At 53.2% G+C, this 24,581-nt stretch overlaps 1 protein-coding gene across 1 annotated transcript; it reads right to left on the bottom strand.

Moving 5' to 3' along the window:
- Nucleotides 1–898: 898 nt before the first annotated feature.
- Nucleotides 899–4,131, bottom strand: EPOP (elongin BC and polycomb repressive complex 2 associated protein). Its single transcript, XM_045788820.2, has one exon. The coding sequence runs from the start codon at nucleotides 3,691–3,693 to the stop codon at nucleotides 2,554–2,556; it is 1,140 nt and encodes a 379-aa protein (XP_045644776.1). The 5' UTR covers nucleotides 3,694–4,131; the 3' UTR covers nucleotides 899–2,553.
- Nucleotides 4,132–24,581: the final 20,450 nt, after the last annotated feature.

The following is a 24,581-nucleotide window of genomic DNA, read 5'->3' as shown; positions in this document are numbered from 1 at the left end:
CAGGAGCTGGAAGAGGCAGGGAAGGGATTCTCCCCTAGAGCCTTCCCAGAGAGAGCATGGCCCTACTGACACCTCAATTTGGACTTCTGGCCTCAGGACTATGAGAGAAAAGATTTCCGTTGTTTTAAGGCACCAAGTTTGCAGTAAATTGTCACAGCATTTGCAGGAAAATTAATCCAGTTCCCTGTTGTGCAGAATGGCTAGAAAGCTTCTAGAGAAACTTCCAGCCCTGAGTTTCAACAAATTAAACCATGCAGCAAAAAAGGGGAGTTCCAGGTCTGGCCAAAAGGTGTGTTTTTTAACTCACCGCCCAGACTCCTTCCAGGCTAAGGCTGAATGCTTAATGCTTTCATTTAAGGAGGAAGGAGGAAGACAGACTAACTGCATCACATCCCAGGGCTCAGAGGAGTCCGCCAAGGGTATTCTACGACACACCTTCCTCCGTCCCCCAAAGCGTGCTGCATCCTGCCCAGGAAAGGGCCATCCTTTCCATCCTGCTGGTGGAAAGGGCCAAAGCTGACCCGCACCGACTACTAAAAGTGGGGAGCTTTCGAAAAACAGGAGCCTGCCTTGCTGAATTTCTCCTTGCAAACAAAACCCCCTCTTCACGGCGAGTCTCTTCCTACCCCTCACATCTGCCTTCTTCCTCTGCCTTCCCCATTCTTGGGGGGGCAAAATAAGATGGATACCCCCCAAAGCACAGGAGTGGGAGGCATTCTCCCCGCCCTCCCCCCTCCTCCCCATAACACAGCTGGAGGGGGGATGGGAGGTCAGCAGGGTTCATAAAGGCCAGATGTTGAGGAGAAAGAGAGCGAAGCCCAACCCACGCCCACCCACCCCACCCCCACCCTCACCCTCACCCCCATCAGAGAAAAAAAATTAAAAGAGACGGTTCTTAAAACAAACAAAACTTTTGTGGCCCAAAACAGTTTTTCTCAAGAATCTGCTCTATGCAAACGATAACAACTTTGTACAAAGCATTTTCACAGAAAAGGAGACAAGTCCTTCCCCAGTATCGTACGTGGGAATTGTTCCTCCCTCACCCCGTTTTTGGGGGAAAAGGGGGTGCTATTGACTAGTGTGGGCAGAAGGGTCACTGGGTCCCTCACTTGTTGGGCAGATCTACCACCCCCAGTTTCCCCTCACACCTAAACTTGGAGTCTCCCTAAGAGCTAACCGCCCCTGACCTCACCTGGGTGGAAGGGAAAGCGATTCCACCCCTCTCTGGCTGGAGGGGATCCTCCCAGCTGCCCGGTGTGGTCCAGGCCTACCTCTCCCCTCCCCCCTGGAAAACAGAACCTCTGACCTCAAAACTAATCCCCTGGCCCTGCCCCCATCGGATCCATCAGGTCCCTGACAACTCCCAAAATGCCTGAAGTTAGGGGAGGAAGCTGAAGATGCCACAGCCCAGCTCCCATTCAAACCCAAACTTTGTCCCTTTGGGCCCGGCCGGACCCTTGAGGTTACGGCAAGAACCTTTTAATTTACCCCCTCTAGAAGGAGCAGCTAGCCTCGCCTCTAGCCTTTGAAGGGGCTGAGTTTGGGTGTCCAAAGAATGGACCCAGGCCTGCCCTCTACCTCCACCCCCTCCCATCCATAAATCGGTGGAGAGGACCTCGAAAGGCAACTTGTTTGGTCTGATTTTATTGATTTCTTCCACCTTCCATTACTTTCCCTGGGAGTCTCTGGCCCTTTCCCCAGGCAAAGTCTGAGCTTTCGGAAGGGAAGAGGTCCCTTAGCCCTGCCCCTCCCAACAGGAGTAGCAAACTGGGGAGGGGGCTGATGGATCCAGGGGGAGGTCCTCTTTCACCCATCAGACCTTATAAACTGAAAGCAAACAGGAAAAATTGAAGACAGAAACTCCAAAACTGGACAAAAGGGAAAGGCTGGTGGCTGAGACTGAGCTCTCGCCAATTAGGGGTCACCTGCCTTGGTGAGGGGAGAAGGCTTAAGAAAAGAACAGGGAGGGGGTGCTTTCTCCCTTGCCCAAGCTGCCCCCTCCCCCATGAAAGCTCCCTTGGGGCTTGGAGTGCTGGGGAAGGCCTGAGGGGAGTGAAGGGTTAAAGGCCTGGATGGTGGGGGTGGGGGATGCCCCCAGGGAGCTGCCAATCACCTCCCCACCCCCACCACAGCCCCCTCATCCCCTGGCTCGCCCACAGAAACAACCGGTTTGTCCATCACCAAGGTCTCTCTCCCTCTTTTTTTTTTCCTTGTCTTTGAGCGGTAGCCTCCTTTGCTCCCCCTGGGGTGAAGGCCCTGCCCCCAGAGATCCGAGATGGAAGAGGGGAGGGATTGGAATCTATGTCATTAAGCCTTTTTCCGTTAAGCCTTCTCCTGACTCCAGCCCTTGGTTCGTCTCCAAAGGATGAGGGGGAGGGGGTGTCACCCCAACCAGTTAGGTGCTTGAAGATCACTGTCATTTTAGGTCCCTCTGACCGCAGCCCACAAAACGTAAAGGGAACAGGCAAATGTGAGAAACGAGGCCCTGTCCTCCAGTCCAAAGTTTGGCCGTGGCCCCAACTTTTTCCCCCCTTGGCAGAAGAGGTCTAGCGCTCAAAGTTCCTCCAAGTTGATACCCCAGAATTTGAGGCCTGGGGGCTCAGGGACAGCAGGACCCCCTATCTGCCACCTCCACAGCGGGTGGGCAGGCGGGGGCTTAGAGTCTCCCTGGAGGCGAAGCGAGGATGCCGGCCCTAAGTCTCCGTCCTCCCCCACCACCAGGGCCGGGGGGCAGGGGAAGGAGTCGAGGAGGCTGAAGGTGCTCGCGGTGGGGAGCGTCGGTGCAGGGCGGCGGGGCTGTGCGCTGCGATGGGGGGGCGGCGGCCGCCGGCGTTTCTTGGCGGTTCCCCGGGCGGGCCCTTTTGCTGGCGGCCGCTCGGGCCCCCGGCGCAAACTCGGAGTGTCGAGAGCGAAGCCCTTCGCGTAACACCAAAGTTTCGACCGGCGGATCAGACGATCGAAATGTTCCTGGCGGAGATCGCCGGGCGCGGCCGGAGCTCCGCCGGCCGTCGAGGGGCTAGCGGCTGGTGCCTCGGGGGCGGCCTGTGGGGGGTTTCCATCGACTGCGGCCGTCTGGCCCGGCGCGGGCGGCTCGGGCGCGGCCCCGGGACCCGCGGGCTCGGTGGAGAGGCCCGCAGGTGGCGGCGGAGACCGGGAACCGGGCTCCTGATGGGGGCTGGCGGCGGGGCCGGGCTGGGAGTCGAGACTCGAGGCGGGCCGAGGTGGAGCCGAGGCGGAGCTGGTCGGAGATTCCCGAGGGCGCGGGGGCGCCGGGCAGCGGCCGGGAGGTAAGCCGGAGCGAGAGCCGAAGTGCGGGAAACTGCCTCCGCCCTCTTCCTCCTCGCCACGGCCCCGGCACACTGCGGCGTCGGCATCCTGACCGGCCGGGGAGTTCGGGTCGCTGGACCGCCCGGCTGATCCCGCGAGGTGCTTCAGGCCATCCGCGGCCCAGCCGCCGGTGCACAGGGGGACGCGAGGGCCCAGCAGCACCGGGGCCCGCGGCGCCAGCTCCCCAGGCCCCAGGCCCAGAGAGGACGCCCGAGGTTTGGCAAGGGCGCAGAAGGCAAGGGCACGCAGGCACAGCGGAGAGAACTCCTGGGTCCCCCGACGCGGCTTCCGGGGTGTCGGGGAGCAGGGCGACCCTCGCGGGGACGCCGGCACTGCGAGGCGGGGAGCGGGGCACAGAGTTTCCATGGAACCGTCCGGGGGGGTGCCCACTGCGGGGGCCCTAGTCCCAGCGGCGGTGTGCCCTGGCTGCCCGAAGAGCCCACGGGCGAGGGGAACATCGCCCCCCCTCGACGGGGAGGTCTCTGCTCACGGGCGCCCCCGGCCCGCAACCCCGGGCCGCGGAGCTCTGGCTCCCTTCTCGATCTCGTCACGCGGCCCGCCCGGCGGCCGGACTCCTGGGTCCCTGCGAGTCCCGGCGCGGTCGGCCGCTCTTCCTGCCGCCGCGTTCCCTGCGCAGCCCCGGCGGGAGCCCCTCTCGAGTAGCCCAGGGCGCAGAAGCTGGGGAAACAAAGCGGCCGGCGGCCGCGGGAGGCGGGAAGGACCCCGGGCCCGGCACCCGGTGCCCGGGCCCAGGCGGCGGGGAGGGCGCCTTCCGCCCGCTCGGCTTCTTTCTTCCCCGCTGGCTCCAGGAGACCGCGTTATAGAGAACTGCCCCCTCGCTGCCCCAATACCAGCGCCGGGGCCGCGAGCCCGCCGCTGATTGGGCGGCACTGCCCGTGACGTTAGCCCGGACCCCACCCCTCCGGCGGCACCGCCCCCGTCCCCATTCCGCACACAGACACACACACGTGGACCCGGCGCGGCGGCGGCTGGGAGGGAGGAAAAGAGGGAGCGTGTGCGGGTGGGATCGCAAGGGGCGAAACGCGCCGCTGCACGTGGCTCGGCGGCGTCCCGCTACTGAGTGGTCGCAAAACAATCCGTTTTTCCCTTAGCAGTCACGGTTTTCGCATCTGTAAAATGGGAATGTGCATATCTACCCTCTTGGGGCGGCCTGAATAAACATGGATGAATCACAAAAACAGTGTTGAGGGAAAAGACGACATGAGGCAATGGTTGTTGACAAGCTTTGCACGGCAGGGACTCCTGTGGGCAGAGAATGTTTCCTACCTCTCTGTTCTGGTGCCCTAGAACAGGGCCTGGCACACACGGGGCGCAAAAACTGTTGAAAAGTAGTTAGGACTTCAGTGTGTGCAAGATGGACAAAGGAAATAATAAATTCGGAGGGGGGGTATTATTACACCCGCGGAGGACGATAAGTAGACTTGTTTCCAGTTCTCTAATGAAGTTTCTAAACGCCCCTTGAGCAAATTCCAAGAGGCTGGCTCCTCAGCCCCCTTAAATACCAAGACGTTGTCCTCTGAAGCTGAGCGGCCAAAATGGGCTGAGGAGTCCAGAGGAGGGGGCACCCAGACCGTCTTGTCAGCCAAGGAGAGTGATGCAAGGAAAAGGTAAATCCCCCCTGGCGAAAAAATCCTGATAATGAGGGACCACCTCCCGACAGCCCATACTACCCCCTTAACTTTCTTTAGTTTCTGTATAACTTACTATTATATGAAAGTCTGTGAATGTATTTATTCTTTATTGTCTGTTTCTCACTAGTCTGGAAATGAGCTGATGAGAACTTTGTCTTAATCACTACTGCATCCCCATGGCCTAAAATAGTACCCAGACATAATAGGTGCTCAATAAATATTTGTGAGCGAATGAATGAATCCCTGGAATATTTCTCTCTTGATAAAAATCAGGTTGTTGAAATATGGCTGCTTCCCATCCCCAGAGATATAAACAGATTGGTATAATAGCTTGGTGTAAGAATGTGGAATTTGGGGAGAGTGTCACAGAGAGAATATCTCATTCTGGGGCCGGGGTAAGACAGGGTTTCTGTAAGGGGGCAAATGATATAGCTTGCGTCCCTGCCCTCCTGGCAGTGACATGAGAAGAATTGTTTTTCTATACGTCATCAAATCACATTTGGGAGGAAAGGGATCAGTAAGGTCTGCCTCCCCATCTGCCTTCTGCAGAGGCCACAGACAAAGGCCCTGGGGGGGGGCACGGTTTAAGGAAGTAGAGGGTATGGTGTTCTATTGCTCCAAATATTCACCCCCTAGCATCTTCTGTAGAAGTGCTCAGGGCAGTTGTCATGAGGGGAGATCCCGGGGTCCCACCAGGTCTACACTCCAGGGTTCCTGAGTGCTCCAGAAGCCTTGGCTCCCCTCCCACGTTCTGCAATCCCCTTCTGCCCCCCCCCCCATACGCAGGAGGAAAGTTATGGAAGGATGATGATCTTCGCATCAGTCTCTTTTGGGGGACAATGCTGAGAACTCTTACGCTGAGACAGCAGTGACAGATTTCTTTGACTTGTGGGGCAGAGGGCATCTGCTGCAAACCCAATGTACTCCAGCCTCTTCGCCACTGAGATGCCTGGGGAAGGAGCTTGCCCCCCTCCCCCCGACAGAAACCTAGACTGGGAAACTCCTCTTATCCCCCCACAGTCTCACTCATATTTGCATTCCTGTGCCTAGCACAGTGTTGACATAAGGAGAGAACACTCAAGAAATTCTTCAGTATGAATAAATGAATGAACCCTCTCTAACCGTGCAGATCAATGGCCTCCTCCTTCTCCCACTTCAAAAGGCTTCAGGCCTTCAGATCTGAGTTTAGGGGCTTTCTTGGGGATCATTACTGTTGGGAGTCCTTTCCTGGAGAAGGAATTCCCTCCACCTCCACTTTCCCTTCTTCTCCTTCCCTGATTCAGACATCCCAGAATATAGCCCAGATGGGAACGCCCCCGTTGTGGGCATTGGAAGCTCTTTACCAACAGTCGGGGTTAGTGTGAGTAACTCTCCAGCTGAAAGGACCTAGGTCAGCAAGCCTCCATTTTCAGAGAGCTTGGACTGGGGGTTCCTGCTGTGCAACCCTGGGCAGGTCACTTAGACACTCTGAGTCTCGGTGTCCCTCTCAGTGAAAAGGGGACAACAGTGGCTTCCTCACAACAGTCAGGAGGGTGGAAACACGATGTGAGCGGGCTGGCCCAGCTGCTGCAATTCCCATTGCTTACGGTAGAGGACACTCGACCCCGTCCTCAGCCAGCAAGAGGAGGCGGCGACACCCTTCTCAGGAGCCCCTCTTCCGCATAGCAGAAAAAGAGGGACAAGGCTGGACGCCGGGTCTCATCTGATACCTTTGGAATAAGGGATAGGAACGGCCTAGAGAGACCTGGAAGCCAGCCCGTCCCCCTCCGTGGCCCATCTGGATCTCACCCAAGGGTCCCCGTTCAAGGATTTGCGAGCAGCACCTACTCAGTTGTCCTTTTCCCTGGAGAGAAGTACAGCAGAGAAGTGGCCCCAGAGTTCCAGCCCAGTACAGTAACTTCTAGAGCACTCACTGCATTCCAGTCTCTGTCTAGGAACTTTATGTTATATAATCCCCATTACAATTCTAGGAGATAGGCACTATTTTTTATTTTAATTTTACATACCGTACATAACCCATTTTGAGTATCCAAGGCAATGATTGTTATTAAATTTACAAGGTTACACAACCATCACCACAACCCAATTTTAGAACATTTCCTAAGAAATCCCTCATCTCCAGTTGCAGGAACTCCCCATTGCCACCCCCGGCCCCGGGTGACTAATTTGCTTTCTGTCCGTAGAGATCTGCCTTTTCTGGACATTTCATAGAAATGGAATCATAGCATATGTGGTCTTTGCATCTGACTTCTTTCACAAAAGCACAGTGCTCTGGAAGGTCACTCATGCTGTCGCATGTACTAGTGATCCGTTCCTTTTTCTCACTGTGTAGTATCCCATGGTATGAACGTACCATATTTTGTGCAGCCAATCACATTTGGGTTTCCACTTCTCAGTTATCATGAATAGTACTGTTATGGACAGTGGCATAGAAGTCTTTGTGTGGACACAGGTTTTCATGTTAAGAGTGGAATCGCCAGGTCATATGGTAAATTTGTATTCACTTTTAAAGAAACTGCCGAACTGATTTCCAAACTGGCCACACCATCTTACATTGCTGTTAATATCCATGGTATAAGTAAGGAAAGTAAGGGACAGAGATTTTAAGTGACTTTCCCAAGGTCACACTGCTAGCAGGTATCAGAGTCACTACTCAAACCCAGGCAGCGGGGGTCCTAAGACCATGTTCCTAACCGCAAGTCTACCCCCACGACAATGAATCTAAGAGGGCACCCATTTCTTGACCCACCACAATGTAGCCACCATCATTTATGCCCATCTTACTTCCAGAATTCCCTAAGTCAGATTCTGTTCCCACCCAGCGGTGCTACAACCCGCCGTAGCCACAAGTACACTTCGCTCTACCCCCTCTGGAAATGCGTACCCATGATTAATAGCTGAAGTTCTGAGCTCAGGTGGTCTGTTCATATTCCTGACTCATCATTTTACCAGCTGTGTAATTCGGGGGGCAAGTTACTTAACCTCTGCTTTAGTTTCTTCATCTGTAAAATAGAAATAGCCTCTTCCTTCATGCAATTTTTTAAAATGCTTTTATTATGGAAATTTTCAAACCCATACAAAATAAACAGAGGAGCACAATAAACCTCCGTGTACCCTACAACCAGCCTCAACACTTAGCAACCCATAGCCAATCTTGTTTCATCTTTATTCCCACCCGCTTCCTCCCCTACTCCCATTTTTAAAAAATCAACTTTACTGAGGTATGATTTACATACAATAAATGCACATTTTAAATGCACAGTTCAAAGAGTTTTCATGAATGAATGTAACCACCACAGTTAAGGTATAGAACATACTCCGTATTATCTTGAAGCAAATCCCAGACATCATACAAGTTTTTTCCTAAATATTTCAATACATATTTCTACAACATAAGGACTCTTCATTTTTTTAAAGATTTTATTTATTTATTTGAGAGAGAGAGAGCACAAGCAGGGGGAACGTAAAAGGGAGAGGGAGAAGCTGGCTCCCCGCTGAGCAGGGGGCCCCATGCAGGGCTCGATCCCAGGACCCTGGTATCATGACGTGAGCCAAAGGCAGACGCTTAACCACCTGAGCCACCCAGGCGCCCCAGGGCTCTTTAGAAATAAACATAACCCCAATGCTATTATCACACCTAAAGAGAACTAATGCTCACCCTTTAATATCATCAAACAGCCAGTCAGTGTTCAAATTTCTTATTATCTTATAATATTTTTTTCCTTATAATTTGGTTTATTTGAATTAGGATCCAAAGAAAGATTTCAAGGGGATGTATGTCTCTTACCTCTCTTTTCGTCTGGAAATTCCTCTAACTAACGCTCGTCCTCCTCATTAGTATAGTTGTGAGTATCCCCACCTGTCTTTTAACTCTTTTTATTTTCTCCTTACAGTTTCTTCATTGAAGATACTAGGCTGTCGTCTAGAATTCCCACGGTCCGGAATTTACTGATTGCATCCCCACTGTGTCATTCAATCAGGCAACGTCTATTCAACAATATTTACTAAGCATCTACTAAGCACAGGATTGCCAAGTATAGCACAAAAAATACAGAACATACTTAAGACTAGAAAAATGATTGTTTCTCAATAATTCAAATGTAACTGGACATCCTGTGTGCCTACCATCTGGCAGCCCTTTCTGGGTGCCTGTTGGAGGCACCGCAGTGAGCGAGACGGACACCCCCCCCCCCGGAGAGTTTGCATTCTAGTAAACTAGGGGAAGCCAGGGAATATACAAGCAGACAGTACTCCTCCTGGGGATTCTATGAGGATTAAATGAGAAACCCCTAAGTTTAATGCCTGGTCCATTAGAAGCCCTGGATAAATGTGGGTGTTCTTGGCAAGAGTCTAGCCTTTCCCCCTTCTTCCCTTTTCCCACCCCTGCTCCGCAGCCCCTGGGAATTATTCCAGGCTTGCCCCCCTCCTGCCCTACTTCTTTCGCATATCTATAGTTAGTTCATTCACCTATTCACCCCACAGTCACTGGGCACCACCCACCCTTGAAGCAAGCCCCAGACCAGGCCCTGGGTACTAGAGATGATGGGGACACAGCTGGTGGGGGAGATGGACATTCTAGGCTAATTTGAGAAGGAGCAACAGAGGGATGACCATGGACCTTGGAACGTTAAAGTCGGGGTAACCATATGGAAGGGAAGTCTTTTCAGAGAAGGTGATCTCCCACTTAGGTTCTCAAGGATGAACAGGAATACCAAAGGGAGCATGAGAGAAGAATTCTAACTGAGGAAACAGTATGGGCAAGGAACAGAGGCAAGCAAGCGCCTGTCCCATGTACTGCCAGCTAGCAGCCATCAACATCTCTTTCTCCTGTTAAGCAGAGGGGGCGCCCTGGCGTTGGTCCCGGAACATCCGCCCTCTGAGTCAACCCTTATCTCTCTCACACAGCCAACTCCATCAGCATGTCTCTCCCATTAAAAAGCCCCATCTTCCCTTGACCCCATAGGCTCTGGCCCCCGTCCCTCTCTCCTCCCCTTCACAGCCAAACTTCCCCCCAGAGCTGTCTACACACTGTCTTCCGTTTCTCACTTCCCACTTGCTCCTCAACCCACTTCCATCTGCTTCCACCCCCACCCGCCACCGAAATAGCTCTTGCTGAGGTCCCAGTGGCGTCCATCTCATCGAAACTGGCAGGCTCTTGTCAGTCCTCTCATCTTGACCTCTCGGCAGCATCCCACATGACTGGCCACTTCCTCCTTCTAGGAACCGTCTAGAGTCCTTCACCTCCTGGGCACCGCTTTCCTGGTGCCCTCCTGCCTCACGGGCTGCTCCCTCGTGGTGGGGGCGTAGACTCATTCTCCCCGCCTCAGCCCAAACATCAGGGGGTCCTCAAGGCTCTGTCCAGAATTTCTCTCTTTTTTCTCTGGACCTCTGTGTCCACTCCACAATTAGCATCCGTCCAACCGGAAGAAGACACCTCTCCTCTCAGCACTGCCCACCCAGCCTCTAGTTCAGGGGTTCCAAAATCTCAGCAAAATCAACCTGTCCCAGACCATCAGCAACCCGCCTCCTCGGCCACACGGTCCACTTCCAGAATTGTGTCCCGGTGTACGGCTCCTCCATCCACCCACTTTTACAGCCAAAACCCCAGGGGGCATCCTGGCACCTCCGAGGCAATGCCTCAGCAAGTCACGTGGCCATGTCTGTTTCTGCCCACCTCCACTCTGCCCGCGCCAGCAGTACCCCCACACCCCGCCGTGCCCTCTACACAGCCACCAGTTATCTTTCTAAGCCACAAATTGGATTGTGTTACCCCTTGCCCAAAGCCTTTTAATGGCTTCCCACTGCTTTCCGGATCCAGAGTGAAAGCATTCATTCGACTCACAAGCAGGGTTACCTGGGTCTGACAACCCTACGCACAGGTCCTCCTGGGGAAAGGGAATAGGTTCCCTCCCCTTCCACCTCCCACGTCCCCTGTGCCTTGTCTCTCCCTTCGGCCGCCCAGGCCTTCCCTAGTGCCTAAAGCAACAAGCTCCCCCACCCCTCCCTTAGCACATACTGTTCCTTCCAACTGCAAACTTTTCCTCCACCTCCCTTCGCCTGTACCTGGCCAATACCTGCTCCTATTCAGAGCTTCACTGAATCATTCCTTCCTCAGAGAAAACCTCTCCCACTCCTCCAGACTGTGGCCAGGTCAGCTTTTATCCCTGCCTCAAAACCTATGTATCTTCCTTCAAAGCATTTTCATCCGTTTGTCACTATTTATTCATTAGCGCGAGTAACTGATTATTCACCTCTCCCTACCACACTCTAGTTCGCATAGACGAGAAGCACATTAGATTTTGCCCTAGCCCAGTGATTAGCACATCATTGGCACTCAAAAACATTTTAAAAATCTTTTTTGTTATGCACATCTGTGACCTAGAGAGAAGCAGAGAATAGTAAAATAAACCCATACATACCCATCACCTAGATGGGTCATTATGTTAATAATTATTAACATTTTTGCATATTTATCATTTTTGCTGAAATATTTTCAAGTGATTTAGAGTTTGCATGACTGTTCACTCCTAAATAGGAAATTTTCTTAATATACATTATGATTGGGGCACCTGGGTGGCTCAGTTGGTTGAGTATCTGACTCTCAGTGTCAGCTCAGGCCATGATGTCAGGGTCTGAGACGGAGCCCTGCATCAGGCTCCATATTCAGCATAGAGTCTGCTTGATGTTCTCTCCCTCTCCCTCTCCCTCTGTCCCTCCCCCGCTCTCTCTCCCTCTCTCAAATATATAAATTAAATCTTTTAAAAAATACAATATTATGATCACACCTTACAAAATTAACAATAATTCCTTAAGGGACACCTGGGTGGCTCAGTCACTTAAGCATCTGCCTTCGGCTCAGGTCATGATCCCAGGGTCCTGGGATTGAGCCCCACGTCGGGCTCTCTGCTCAGTGGGAGCCTGCTTCTCCCTCTCTCTGCCACTTGCCCTGCTTGTAATCTCTCTCTCTGTGTGTCAAATAAATAAATAAAATATTTTTAAAAACAATAATTCCTTAATATCATCCATACCCAGCCCATATTCAAACTTCCTTGTCCCCCCCAAGATGTTTTTGGATTTGGTTTCTTCCAACCAGAATCTAAATCAGGTCCACACATTGCAATTGGTTATGTCTCTTAAGTCCCATTTAGAATAACTTTTTTCCCCATGCCATTGAGTTGTTGAATTGCTGAAGAATTTTAAGTAAATTACAGACATCATGTCCCACCTTCTAGATTTCTCTGATTGCTTCCTCGTGGTGTTGTTTATCCTGTATTTCCTGCAAACTGGAAATTAGATCTACAGGCTTGATTAGATTCAGGTTGACTAGACTGGCAAAAACACCTCATGGGTAAAGCTTCCCTCATACTGCACGACGTCTGGCATCCTCCATGCCTGAGTTCCAGCCCTAGTGATGAACCACTGACTGGTAGATGCCATTGGTGAGAGCCGATTTCTTTATTGAGAAGTTGAATTTTCTTCCTTTAGGTCCAGCAAATAATCTGCAAGATGATATTTTGGAATGACCGTGTTTTTATTTATTTTTCTAATTTATTTTTCAAAAGTAAGCTCTATACCCAACGTGGGGCTCAAATTGATGACCCCAAGATCAAAAGTTGCATGGTCTACCAACTGAGTCAGCCAGGCACCCCATGAATGACTGTGTTTTTAATAAATGAATGAAGTAGGTCAGTGTGGCTAAACAGTGCTAAGGACGATAGGCAGGAACTCAAAGGGCTGAATGCCTTGATAAGAAATATGGATTTTAGGGGCGCCTGGGTGGCTCCATTGGTTGGGTGACTGACTCAATTTCAGCTCAGATTGTGATCTTAGGGTCGTGAGATCAAGCCCCGTGTGGGGCTCTGCGCTAAGCATGGAGTGGGCTTGAGATTTTCACTCTCCCTCTCCCCACCGCTCACTCTCTATCTAAATAAATATATAAAATCTTAAAAAAAAAAAGAAATTTGGATTTATCCTGTAGGATTGGGAATTAAGGACCACTTTTTTTTTTTAAGATTTTATTTATTTGACACAAAGAGAGACAGCCAGCGAGAGAAGGAACACAAGCAGGGGGAGTGGAAAAGGAAGAAGCAGGCTCCCAGTGGAGGAGCCTGATGTGGGGCTCGATCCCAGGACTCTGGGATCACGCCCTGGGCCGAAGGCAGACGCTTAAGGACTGAGCCACCCAGGCACCCCTAAGGACCACTTTTAAGCAAAGGAAATCATGTGATCAGCCTTGGCAAGGGAAAGGGGTGGGAAGCATGAAGGGAATAGTGAACCAGCATTTCCTGAATGCTCAGCCTCAACCCAACTCTATGCTCCGTGTTTGGCAGACGCGATCAGAGTGAAGCCTTCACCGTGTTTAAAACAAAAATCCTATTTTGCAGATGAGGAAAGTGGAGGCATCACTCGCTATCACTCACCCATGGCTGCAGCAAGAGATGGTGAAGACCTGATGGGAGTCAGTGACCACGAGCATGGGTATTTGAGGGAGAATCAGCAGTACTTATAAGCGACTGGCCGTGGGGAGGAGGGGAGGCTGAGGCTTCCCGCACATCATGGGTGGGATGCAGGAAGAGACAGAGCAGGTTGGAGGGGAAGATAACGAGCTCAGGCTTCCAGCTGCCCAGATGTCTCCAAGCCGCTCTCTTGAGAAATGGTGTTTATAACATGACAATGTCTATAATTTGGCTTCCAGCATGACTCGATAATTAGCTTGAGTTATCCTTCATTGGCATTTCATTCAAGGCAAGGCCACTCTTCCATTCATTCTGATGAGACCTGTTTTCTGTGAGCGGTGCAGGGGTGAGTGTGAACCTAGAGCCGTCCAGTCTCTCTCTTGCCTCAAGTGGGTCAGAGACTGAAGTTGGTGGATGGGCTGTCTGTTCTCTCAGCTAGTGTCCGTCTGTCCCCGGGGCTTAGGGGTGTGGGTGCCCCCTCGGTTAGGGAGCTGCCAGAGGGTGGGATTCTGGAACCTGCACATTCAGCACCCAGCAGAAGTGTACGTAGCCCAGAGAGTGGTTCCAAGAGCCGCATGGGGGGTGCGGTGAGGAGGAAGACGGATCGCGGAAGTCAGCTGGGAGGCACCTGCCGAGGACGGCCACAGGGATGCGTAGGACTGAAAGAGGACTGTGCCTAGGGAAATTTCGATTTGAGAGGTGTTGACAAGGCGGGTTTTATGAGACTTGCTGGCTGATTCGCGGAGGAGGGAGAGAGAGAAGGAGTTAAGAAGGACCCTCAGGTTTCTTTCTCAGGAGAGAGAGGAGGCTATTGACTAAAGTAGGACAGGAGGAGGGGCGGGGCCTGAGATGAGGAGATGTCAGTTCATTTTTCGTCTCAGTTCCCAGAGACCAAATATAAGTGGGTGCGGTCTGAGGAGCCAGGGGGAAGGCCTTGGGATGGGAGAGTATGAGGACTAAGTCAGGGGCACCAGGGTCAGGGGAGAAACTATGGGCGTGGCTACGCTCTTTCAGGGAAAGTCATGTGGATCTGGAAGAGGACCTCTGTGGGACAGACAGAGGCAAAGGACCCAGCAAAGGGGGCTGAGAAACATGAGAGGGTGAGACATGCAGGGCGGTCATGGGTCTCAATGCCATGGAGAGGTTAAGCTGGACCAGGATTGAGTTGCGGCTGGCCTTAGTGATTCTGAGACGAACCAGCCAGGGGTCTGGGAAATTGACTCTGGCTTCTTAGGAAAAACAGGGAAACGGAAAGGTTCACCTGGAGTTGGAGCCCCAAGTGCCAAGAAGCAAAAAGTACAGCTGTCTCTCAGCAGGAATAGGCATTAGAGGGGCTCCTGGGTGGCTCAGTCGTTAAGTGTCTGCCTTCGGCCCAGGGCGTGATGCCAGGGTCCTGGGATCGAGCCCCGCATCACGCTCCCTGCTCCCCTGGGAGCCTGCTTCTTCCTCTCCCACTCCCCCTGCTTCTCTCACTGGCTGTGTCTCTCTCTGCCAAATAAATAAATAAAATCTTTAAAAAGAAAAAAAAAAGGAATAGGCATTGGACACAGCAGCCCCAGGCACACGGGCAAAGCCATCAAGAGGGACCCCCACCAGCCTCTGCTCTGGTCACTTGGGTCCTCAGAGCAGAGCACGAAGGCATCAGATGGGCGAGGCTTGGCTCCTGGGCCCGCATCTAGTGTCCAGGGCATGAAGACAGATGCTCAGAATGCCTTCCTTCAGTTCTTTCCAGTAAATATTTATCGAGCACCAAGTATGTCCCAGGCACAGTCCTAGGCCCTTGAAAACAGCCACCAAATCCAAAAAGGTCCTTGTCTTCATGCCACTTTCACTGGAGGAGAAACACTGACCACCAACAACAGACAGAAACACAGGAATAATGAGATGGTCAAGGACAAAGGAAAAGCATAAGGAAGGTCAGGGGTGGGGCAGAAAGGGCACAGGTTGCGGCTGTAAGTAAGGTGGCCCGTGGGGAGCCTCGCGGAGAAGGCAGGCACGAGCCCGCGTGCACGGGGAAACAACAAGGAAGCCGGTGTGGCCACAGCACGGGAATGAGGGGAACAGTGCAGATGAGGCCAGAGGGACTGGGGCAGCGGGCTTTGCAGGACCTTACAGGCCCCTGTTAGGAGTTGGGCCTCCCTGAGTACAGTGGGAACTCTCTGGAGCCCAGGGGCGATGTGCTCATCTTACAGTTTCATTGGACCACTCTGGCCACTGTGTAGGGAACAAATGTCAGGGGGCAGGGGGAGGCGGAGAGAGCAGTCAGGAGGCCACCACAGTAACCCAGGGGAGAGGACGATGGTGCAGACAGCGGGAAGTCATCAGATTCTGTGTGTATCGTGAAGGTGGGGCTGGCAGGATCCGCGGACAGAGCAGAGGTGGGAACAAAAATCAGAAATTTAGGTTTGGGACCCGAACAGCTAGAAAGATCAAGCTGCCATCAGTGGAGATGGAGAAGGCCGTGGGTGAAGCAGTTGGCACAGGTGGGGATGGGGAGGTTAAGGTAGACAGAGAGTTCTAGGGTAGATCACCCAGTGGGACATTCCCCTGGAACAGGAAGGGGGCACTGGACAGATGACAACCTCTAGAAAACACCATTGACAGGTGGTGACTGGTGACCACTGACAGAGCAATTTCAGCAGGGGCAAGGGGGGCCAGAGAGTCAACTCGAACCGTGTAAAGCAGAGCAGGGGTGGGAGACAGAGAGACCAAGAGACAAGTACAGAGAGGTGGCCTTTTGGTTCGAGCCCATTTGGAGGGTGGGAGGAAAGAGGCAGATATGGGAGAGGTAGATCAGGATAAAGAGACCCCCCAAGAGGGAGGACAGACGGGTCCCGGCAGAGGCTTAGCCCAGACAAGCAGAGGTTTGAGCTCAAGGCACTGAGGGTCAAGGAGCAAAGAGAAGGATTCCAGAGACATTTCAACAGAAGTGGCCAGGCCAATGGTGGAGAGTAGGAAGTCAGGTGTGACTCCAGGATTTGCAGTCCCAACTCCACCATCCATCCTGAAGGCCTTCTGTGTCCACGTGAGTCCAGGCCTCCTCCTCATCATGCCACTCAGCCCCAGGGCCTCACCCTGCCCTGCCATGACCAAGGTAAACTACACCCGAGATGCTTAGCGCTTGGGGCACACACTCCTACCTGAACCCACATCCACACGGCTGCTTTCTCTGCTTCTGCGGCAGGCCACACTTGGGGAACACTGCTCACTGGATGTCCCTCAGCCCCAAGGAGCTCCCTCTCCTGTTCTCCACCTGAGTCCCCTATCCAGCAATGGCTTCGCTGTTTCATAGAAAAAAAAAAATACAGTGCAGAATAAAAGAAGCCAAACACAAAAAGTACAAATGGTAAGATTCCACTTTGAGGAAGTTCTAGAACCAGCAAAATGAATCCACCATGATCCATAATGATAGAGATCACATCAGTGTTTGCCTGGGGCTGGAGGAATGCAAGGGGATAGGAAGGAACTTTCTGGGGAGATGGAAATGTTCTATATCTTTATCAGGGTGGTGGTTTACCTAGCTGTAAATATCTGTCAAAAGCCATCACTTGTACAGTTAAGATGTGTGCATTCTATTTCATGTAAATTATTCCACAAAAAGTTGATTTAAGGAAATAGAGAATGGTGGATGTTAACTAAGCTTACGTGGGGTGATCATTTCACAATACACACAGACGTCAAATCATGTCGTACACCTGAAAGTAATACGCCGTTAGCAATTATATCTCAATAAAACTGGGGACAAATTGAGAACTAAAAAAAGTTTTAAAAAGAGAAGATACATGCTAACAAGCAGAAAAGTCCTACACAGACATTCTCCAGTCCCATCCTTCACTTCCGACCCCCAAGAAGGGGGAAGCAGAGCGCCCTCTGGTCCACCCAAGCCTTGTGCGGGAGACTGTCCCAGAAAACTGCCGGCCACACCTCCCTGACCTTGTACTCCCCTCCCCTGCTGCCGCGTCTCCTGCCAGCTCATGGCCCAGCCCCTAGGAAGGTTATCTAATCTCCCCCTCCTCATGCAATCCATTGCCACCCCCTCCACCACACTGGACCAGTTGCCCCACTCTTGAGACACCTACCCTGCAGGCCACTCCCCCCCGCCCCCCTCCTTGGTTTCCATGACACCATTTTCTCTGGGGTCCTCCATCTCTGGACACTTCACATGCTCTTTGCCTGGCTTCTCTCGTTCTGCCCCTTCTTAAATGCCTCTGGCCTTGGCCTTCTGCTCTCTGCACCTGCACAGCCTCCCCAGGTGATCTCGACCGTACCGGGGCTCCAGTTACCATCTACTGCTGACAGTGCTCAAAGATATCTCTGATAGTTTTTCAGGGTATCAAGGATATGGCAGAAGAGGTGAACAGAATATCACATATGCTTCAAAAGCATTTTATAATTTTTAAAGTGACCTACGCATCCAACCCTCTTCTGGGACAGACCACTAGACCTCAAAGTCAACAAGACCCAATCTGAATTCATCAACTCTCCCAGTCCTGTGCCTCCTCCTCCTCCCTTCTTCATTTGCCCTGCTGTTTGAGACAGAAACCTGGGAGTCGCCCTCCCACTCCATGACTACCAACTGTCCCTCACCCTCTTCTCTCTAGTTCATCCTCTACACATCCTGTCTATCTCCACACTCCTGTACATGTCGTCTTCCTTACTGACCAGAGATGGTCAAACATTCATCCACTCACCCATTCACCCATTCACTCATTCATTCATTCAGCAAGTATTAACTGAGCACCCATTATGTGCCAGATGCTGACCCAGGTGCTGGGGATACATCAGCAAACACAACACATAAAAATCGCTGCTCTATGGAATTTACATTCTAGCACTTGTAATCATTTCAGAAGTCACCCCGTCTTCTGCCTTCACCCTCAGACCCCCAATCCTGCTACAGCCACTGGACTTTGCAACATGTGAATCTGCTCAGCATCTTCCACAGGGTCTCTTGCTCCTGGGGTCAGGTCTGGTCCATGTGTAAGGTGCCCTGATCCCTCCCCTCCCATCTGCCCTCATGTCCCCTTTCCTCCCACCATCAGCCACTTTCCACTCCTGCTTCGCTGAACACTTGCCCCCCCTCCGCCCGCCCCAACACAGCCGTGCGCTCATGCTAGCAAGTACACCTGCTAGTCCTCTGCCTTCAGTGCTGCCCTCACCTGGCGACCCAGCAAACTCCTGGTCACCTCCAAGTCATAGCTCCGACCCAGTCTCTTCCCAAGAGACCTGCCTAACTTCCCTGGGCAGACACTGGAGCTCCTTCTCCAGGGCTCTCTGTAGGGTGGTCCAGCCCCCGTAATAAGACATCATACTGTATGGTGCGGTTTGCCTGCCCACCAGCCAGCCCTTCCTCTCCACCTTGAACACCTGCAGGGCTGCAACCTGCTTCAATCCTTTCTGCATCAGCAAAGTCTGGCCCATTATCTCACACATAGTAGCCATCAACAAATGATGGTGGATTAAATAAATGACAGTGAATGAGTGTCACAGATAGGGAGAGCTTTGGGGAGAAGGGGATAGTAAGTTCTGAACTAGCTCCAGAAGAGCCTTCTTACTGATCATTTGGACCCACCCCATGGTTAAAAGCAGGGTTCAAGTCCTGCTTCTGCACCTGCTGGCTGTGTGCTCTTTGTGCTCTGAGCTCGTTCCCTTCCCTGTAAAATGGGAACAAGAATAGAACCTATCTCAGCGGCATTGTAAGGAGCACATTAGAAGTCTGGCACAGTGCCTGGCACATCAGCTCCATCAAAAAGGAGCTGTCACTGTTATCATCATAATCACCATAGGTGTCCTTCCTTGTCTCCTGACCCTCCCAGCTCCCTAGTGCATTCTCCACTATCCCCTCCCTTCTTGCCTCCCGATCCATGCTTGACCCACAGCCACCAGTGCCTGGAATTTTCCAGGCTGAGGTCACCAGGGACCTCCTCCTTGCAGAACCCTTTCCTCTCGACCTCTCGATGGCATGTGACCCTGGCATCACTTCCTCCTTCTTAAAAGTCCCTCTCCGACTTCCATGATGTGAACTCTCCAGCTTCTCTGGACAGCCTTCTGGCCCTCTCACTCTGGGTGCCTCCAGCCCAGACACACACCATCCACTGGCTACTGAGCGTCACCACCCTGTACCACCAACACCCAATGTCAGCGTGTCCGAAGCAGTTCCTTACCAGCTCCGCCCCCCACCCTCACTCCTGGGGTCTATCAGTGAGTGGACAGATAAGCCCCATCCACCAAATCCCCAAGCTGCCCCTCTGGGAATCATCCCCCCGGGTCTTGCTCTGCCAAGCAGTCCCAGTCCTGGTCTTGACATCCCACCTTCCCGACAGCCTCCTCCCCAGAGCTCCACTCCACCCCTCTGCTCTGCGGAGTCAGCCCGTCTTCTCTCAGCAGGGCCTTTACAAGTCTCCTACCACTTGCTATTCAAGTGTGCTCTTTGGATCAACAACACAGCATCACCTGGGAGCTTGTTAAAAATGATGGATCTCAGACCCCCACCTCAGACCTACTGAATCAGAATCTGCATTTTAACAAGACCCCCCAGGGATTCCCATGCATTTTAAAGGTTGAGAATTGCTATCCTAACCAATTTCCCAACCTCCAGCCTCCCCCCAACCCTAACCAACCCCAGACTTGACAAGCAATGTTTGCACCACTTAAAAGCCCTTAGTGACTCCCCACTGCCCTCGGGATTAAGTCCAAGCTCCTCAGCAAAATATCCAAGGTCCCCTTAACCTAGCGTTTGCCTTAAGGCTACCCCTTTTACCCTCCCTCCCGCTCTCCTGCCACATCTACCACCCTGTGGTGGCCGCAAGGCACAACTTAGGACACACTTTGCTCGTTCCTACCTCTGTGCCCTTGAACATGCTGTCCACCCTGCCTGGAATGTTCTTCTTCTCCTTCTCCTTCTTCTTTTTATTTATTTATTTATTTGACAGAGATAGAGACAGCCAGCGAGAGAGGGAACACAAGCAGGGGGAGTGGGAGAGGAAGAAGCAGGCTCATAGCAGAGGAGCCTGATGTGGGGCTCGATCCCAGAACGCCAGGATCACGCCCTGAGCTGAAGGCAGATGCTTAACGACTGCGCCACCCAGGCGCCCCTGGAATGTTCTTCTGTCTCTTATCTGCCTGCATCCACTTGGTCCCAGCTGAGACCTTCTCTGACTCCATAAACATAATCACTTCCTTCCTGCCCATGTTAGCACTGTTCTGAGCACTAGCATAGCTCTTAAATCCTTGAAGTTATTTCTCTCTCTATCACTCCCACCATCCTGGGTGCTATCTGTGTCTCTCCTATGACCCATTCATGAAGATTCAATGAAGCGTTTGCTCAAAGACTGAATAATACATTTTCAACTTCTGTCGTGACAGCAACTATTAACAGGAGGGATGAAGATTAGACTTCAGGAGGAACTGGTGGAAAAGGGGAATACAGCAGGGCAAACATGCTACTCATCTGTCATCTCTCAGCCTGGAAACTTCCCAGGACCAAAGTCATCAACCACAAAATGTTAACTGCAAGGATATTTTCAAGGTCCAGTCACCCAACCAAATGCCAGAGAGGGCAAGTGCTTTGCCCAAGGTCACACAGCTGGCTAGGGGCAGGGCTGGGATTAGATTCCAGGTAGCTCTGGGAAAAGACTGGGCAGATGGCTATTATACCCCATGAACCTCTTCCTTTCCTATCCATCTTAGCTCCCTAAAGGAAGTTCCCTTACGCCCTAATGTAATCAAAGGGACTACCTGGGCTCACTCACAGCTCTTAAAGCACCTGTTGGGATCTTGACTGGCTGGAGTTGCCAAAGCCCTGAGGATTAGAAGAGGTTATCCAATTATCCCCATGTCCCAGATTGGCAAACTGAGGTAAGCCAGACTCTGCGTCACACTGCCAGCTAATGGCAGAGGCAGGATTTGACACTAAGTACTGTGCTGTTCCCGTAGAAAGATCTGAAAGGCCAAAAATCCCACCGTGCAGAGTCACTATTTACAATAATCATGACTACTGGCCTCCTAATGCCTGGGGAATCCCCTCACTCCCACCAGTTCCCCTTTAAATCGAGCTTCTTTCCCTCTTGCACAGGATGTCTGACTTAGGAAAGAACCTGTACGCCCGCCCTCGCACCCCAGGCAGGCCTACTGGAGAGACCACCGCAGGGACATAACCTTTGACGGGGAAATCACCCTTCCCTGCGCCCCGCACTTGACAATGTCACTGTTGACATCAGCCTTAAGGTTAGTAGTACCGTCCACATTCTGAGATGGGGGAATTGAGGGTCGCAGAGTAGGAATTACTAACCGATGGGCAAAGCCAGTAAGTGGCTAGGCTGACTCTTGAACCCGGGTCTTTCTGACCCTAGCGTTTCCCTTTCTATTCGGCCACGCCAGGCTCTCCTACCCGGCAGGAAACCACCTGAGGCCTCGTACAGACTGGGTTACCTAGAGAAAGTAACTTAACCTCTCTGAACGCCCCAAGGTCAGAAGCTTTGCTTTCGGGAGAGAAAGCGAGACGCAAAACAAACGCAAACCCGCGGGCGCCGGCGCAGTTCTTTCCCGGAGCCCGGGGCTTTCTAATCCGGAGGGCGCGCCCCCAGCCCCCGGGACCCGCGAAACCAAGCGCCCGGCCGGCTAGCAGAAGCGAAACCTCAACACTCCTCAGCCTCCCCCGCTCGGTTCTGGGAACCAGAGAGCCAGGTTTCGTGGAAACGCGCGCGGCTGCAGCCGCCTCGAGCCCCGGGACCGCCCCGACCACAGCCCGCAGTCCCGGGCCGGGAGGTGCGGGGGCCGGCGCGGTCGGGCCCGAGCAGCAGCGCGACGCGCGCTTCCGCCCCGCTCGGCTCCGGCGGCGGCCGCGGCGGCCCCACAATCCCCTTCTGGCTCCGGGGACGGGCGGGGCGGGGCGGGGCGGGGCGGGCCGAGCGGGCGGAAATAATTTTCTGTTTGGTCCTCTCTGCCCCAGTCCCTTAGCCGCGGGACGCGCGAGTCGGGCAAGGATGCCGGAGGCGGGAAGCAGGAGCGGGAACGCGCTGCCCTGGCACGCTTAGAGGGGCGGGCGGAGAGGAGAAGAGCGGGGATTGAGCGCCTACTGTGTGCCTTAGCGCTTTCCAAAAGGATTTTCGTTAGATCTTTACTACGGCAATTGCCAGAGGGAGTTAACGTCCCATTTAAGAGGGACAAGCTGAGCCTGAGAGGTGAAGTCACTCGCCGAAAACTGCACAGCCAAGATCAGCGTGACACCCCAAATCAGTGCTCAGTTATGCCAAGGAGAGCAAGACGAACTTGAACCACTTGCTGGCTGAGTCCCGCTCTTGCTCTTTTTTTTTTTTGTGGATAAGCACATAGTAGGTTCTCAGGAAAATATTGGAAGACCGGGAATAAACTTTCTAGCTCAGCCCTCGGAGTACCCGCCGCGAATCCAGCCCAACCCGCGCGGCACCGGCTTTCCCCAGACGTCGGAAGGGAGCGTTTGCGATGGGCGGACATCCCAGTTAAACACAGGCATTTGACCAACACGTGGTGGCGGAGCCCCAGACCTAGCGGAGGACAAGCTGGGTTCAAGTCCCTGGCTCTGCCGCTTTCCGGCTGTGTGACTTTGGGCAAGTCTCTTCATCCGCCAGAACCTCAGCTAATCTATTTATAAAATGGGATATTAACACCCATCCCAAAGGGTTATGGGAAGGATTAAACGAAACAGTGTTCCTAACACACTTACTAAACGCACAAATATCATCGCGCGTTCACCTCACAATCTTCGGGCGCTGCACCCGCACGGGATGAGAACCGGAGACAAAGCCTCCGCCGCCCCAGTCCCCACGTCGCCCACCCCTGGATGCAGGGACCAATGGGCCTTCGAGTGACTCTCGTCCCGCGAAACCCGAAACTTCGGTCATTTTGGCCGCGGTCGGTCCCGAAAGCAAATACTCAAATTTTCCGAAACTGGTGCATGGCTAGGGTTGACATTTTTGTGTTTAATTTTCTTGAAGTTTTATTCTTGTCGGGAAAAGTAATTCGTTAGAAACTCCTAAGTGAGACTTCTCGTCTGTTTCTTTTCGTATGAGCGAAGTTCACGAAGCGGACCAAGATACGGGCACTTGGCAGTCCTCGCAGGAATCCCGGTCCTCTGGCCCGCTCCGACAATCCCCTAGCTTTCGGCCCCATCCCCCAGGCACGGAAGCAGCAGAGACAGGCCTCCTCCCCGCCGCGCCCGTTTAGGCAGTGCTTCTACGTCCTGGCAGCCCTCAGGGATTCTCTGGTCCCTTGCAGGAGTGAGGGGAAGTGGAGGGCTGCAGTCCAGAGTTCAGCTTCCCCGACCTCCCCAAACGCCAGTGTCGCTGGGATTAGGGAGTAAATCCCTGACGCCAAAGACCAGGTCAAGGACAAGTTCTCCCCCGTTTTACTCCCCCTCCTCTCCTGGGCGGGGATTCACCCCCCCCCTTCCCGGATGAAAGGTACTAAATAGACGCGAAGGGAGGGGCGGCGGCGGGTCCCGGCCCCTTGATGTTCCGGTTGAACAGGTGCTGGTGAAAAGGAGGCGGTCCCGGCGGAAGAGTCGGCCAGGGGGGCAGTGCGCGGAAGGGGGGGCAGCCTCCTCCCACCCTCAGGTCCCCCTGCCGGTCTTCCCCTCTCCTCTCCCTCTGCCCCTCCCCCGCAGGAAGCCTTCCCGGGCGCGAGGTCTTTGAAGTGTCGCTGAAGCCCTCAGGGCTGCCTTCTCCCCTCCGCCACCCCACCTCCCGCTGAGGGAGTGTGACCTTTGGTCCCTGAGGGCGTCCGCCCCCCTTAGGAAGGGAGGGGGTCAGATTGCGTCCTCCTGGCCCACTCCGGTCTTGGGATAAAGCCATCGAGCTGACGCCCCTCACTTCCTCCCAGACCCCATTTCAGGGGCTTTAGTCCTTTGGGGGTGCTGTGTGTGTGTTTGTTCTGTGTTTGTGTGCATGCCTAGAGGTCAAGTGTAACTGTGTTGTTTGCGGGCACTTCCGTAATTGTGGGTCTCTAACTGGCGTGGGTCTCTAAGTGTGCCTGCGGGGCCGGATTTGGGGATTGTGTCTCTCTGGGAGAGTCAGGTGCTGAGGCTGGATGAGACTGGGGGTGAGTTTGTGTCTGTGGGTGCCTCCGCGTGCCTCTAAGGGGTGCGAGTCCCTGTGCACGCGCGTCTGAG

Source organism: Ursus americanus, chromosome 23 (genome assembly GCF_024610735.1).
Source record: "Ursus americanus isolate L20-20 chromosome 23, mUrsAme1.1.p, whole genome shotgun sequence".
NCBI lineage: Eukaryota > Metazoa > Chordata > Mammalia > Carnivora > Ursidae > Ursus > Ursus americanus.
This window is presented reverse-complemented; position numbering and strand designations above follow the sequence as displayed.

Excerpts from the sequence above, each read along its gene's own strand:
- EPOP (XM_045788820.2), bottom strand. The coding sequence starts at position 3,693 with ATGGAAACTCTGTGCCCCGCTCCCCGCCTCGCAGTGCCGGCGTCCCCG.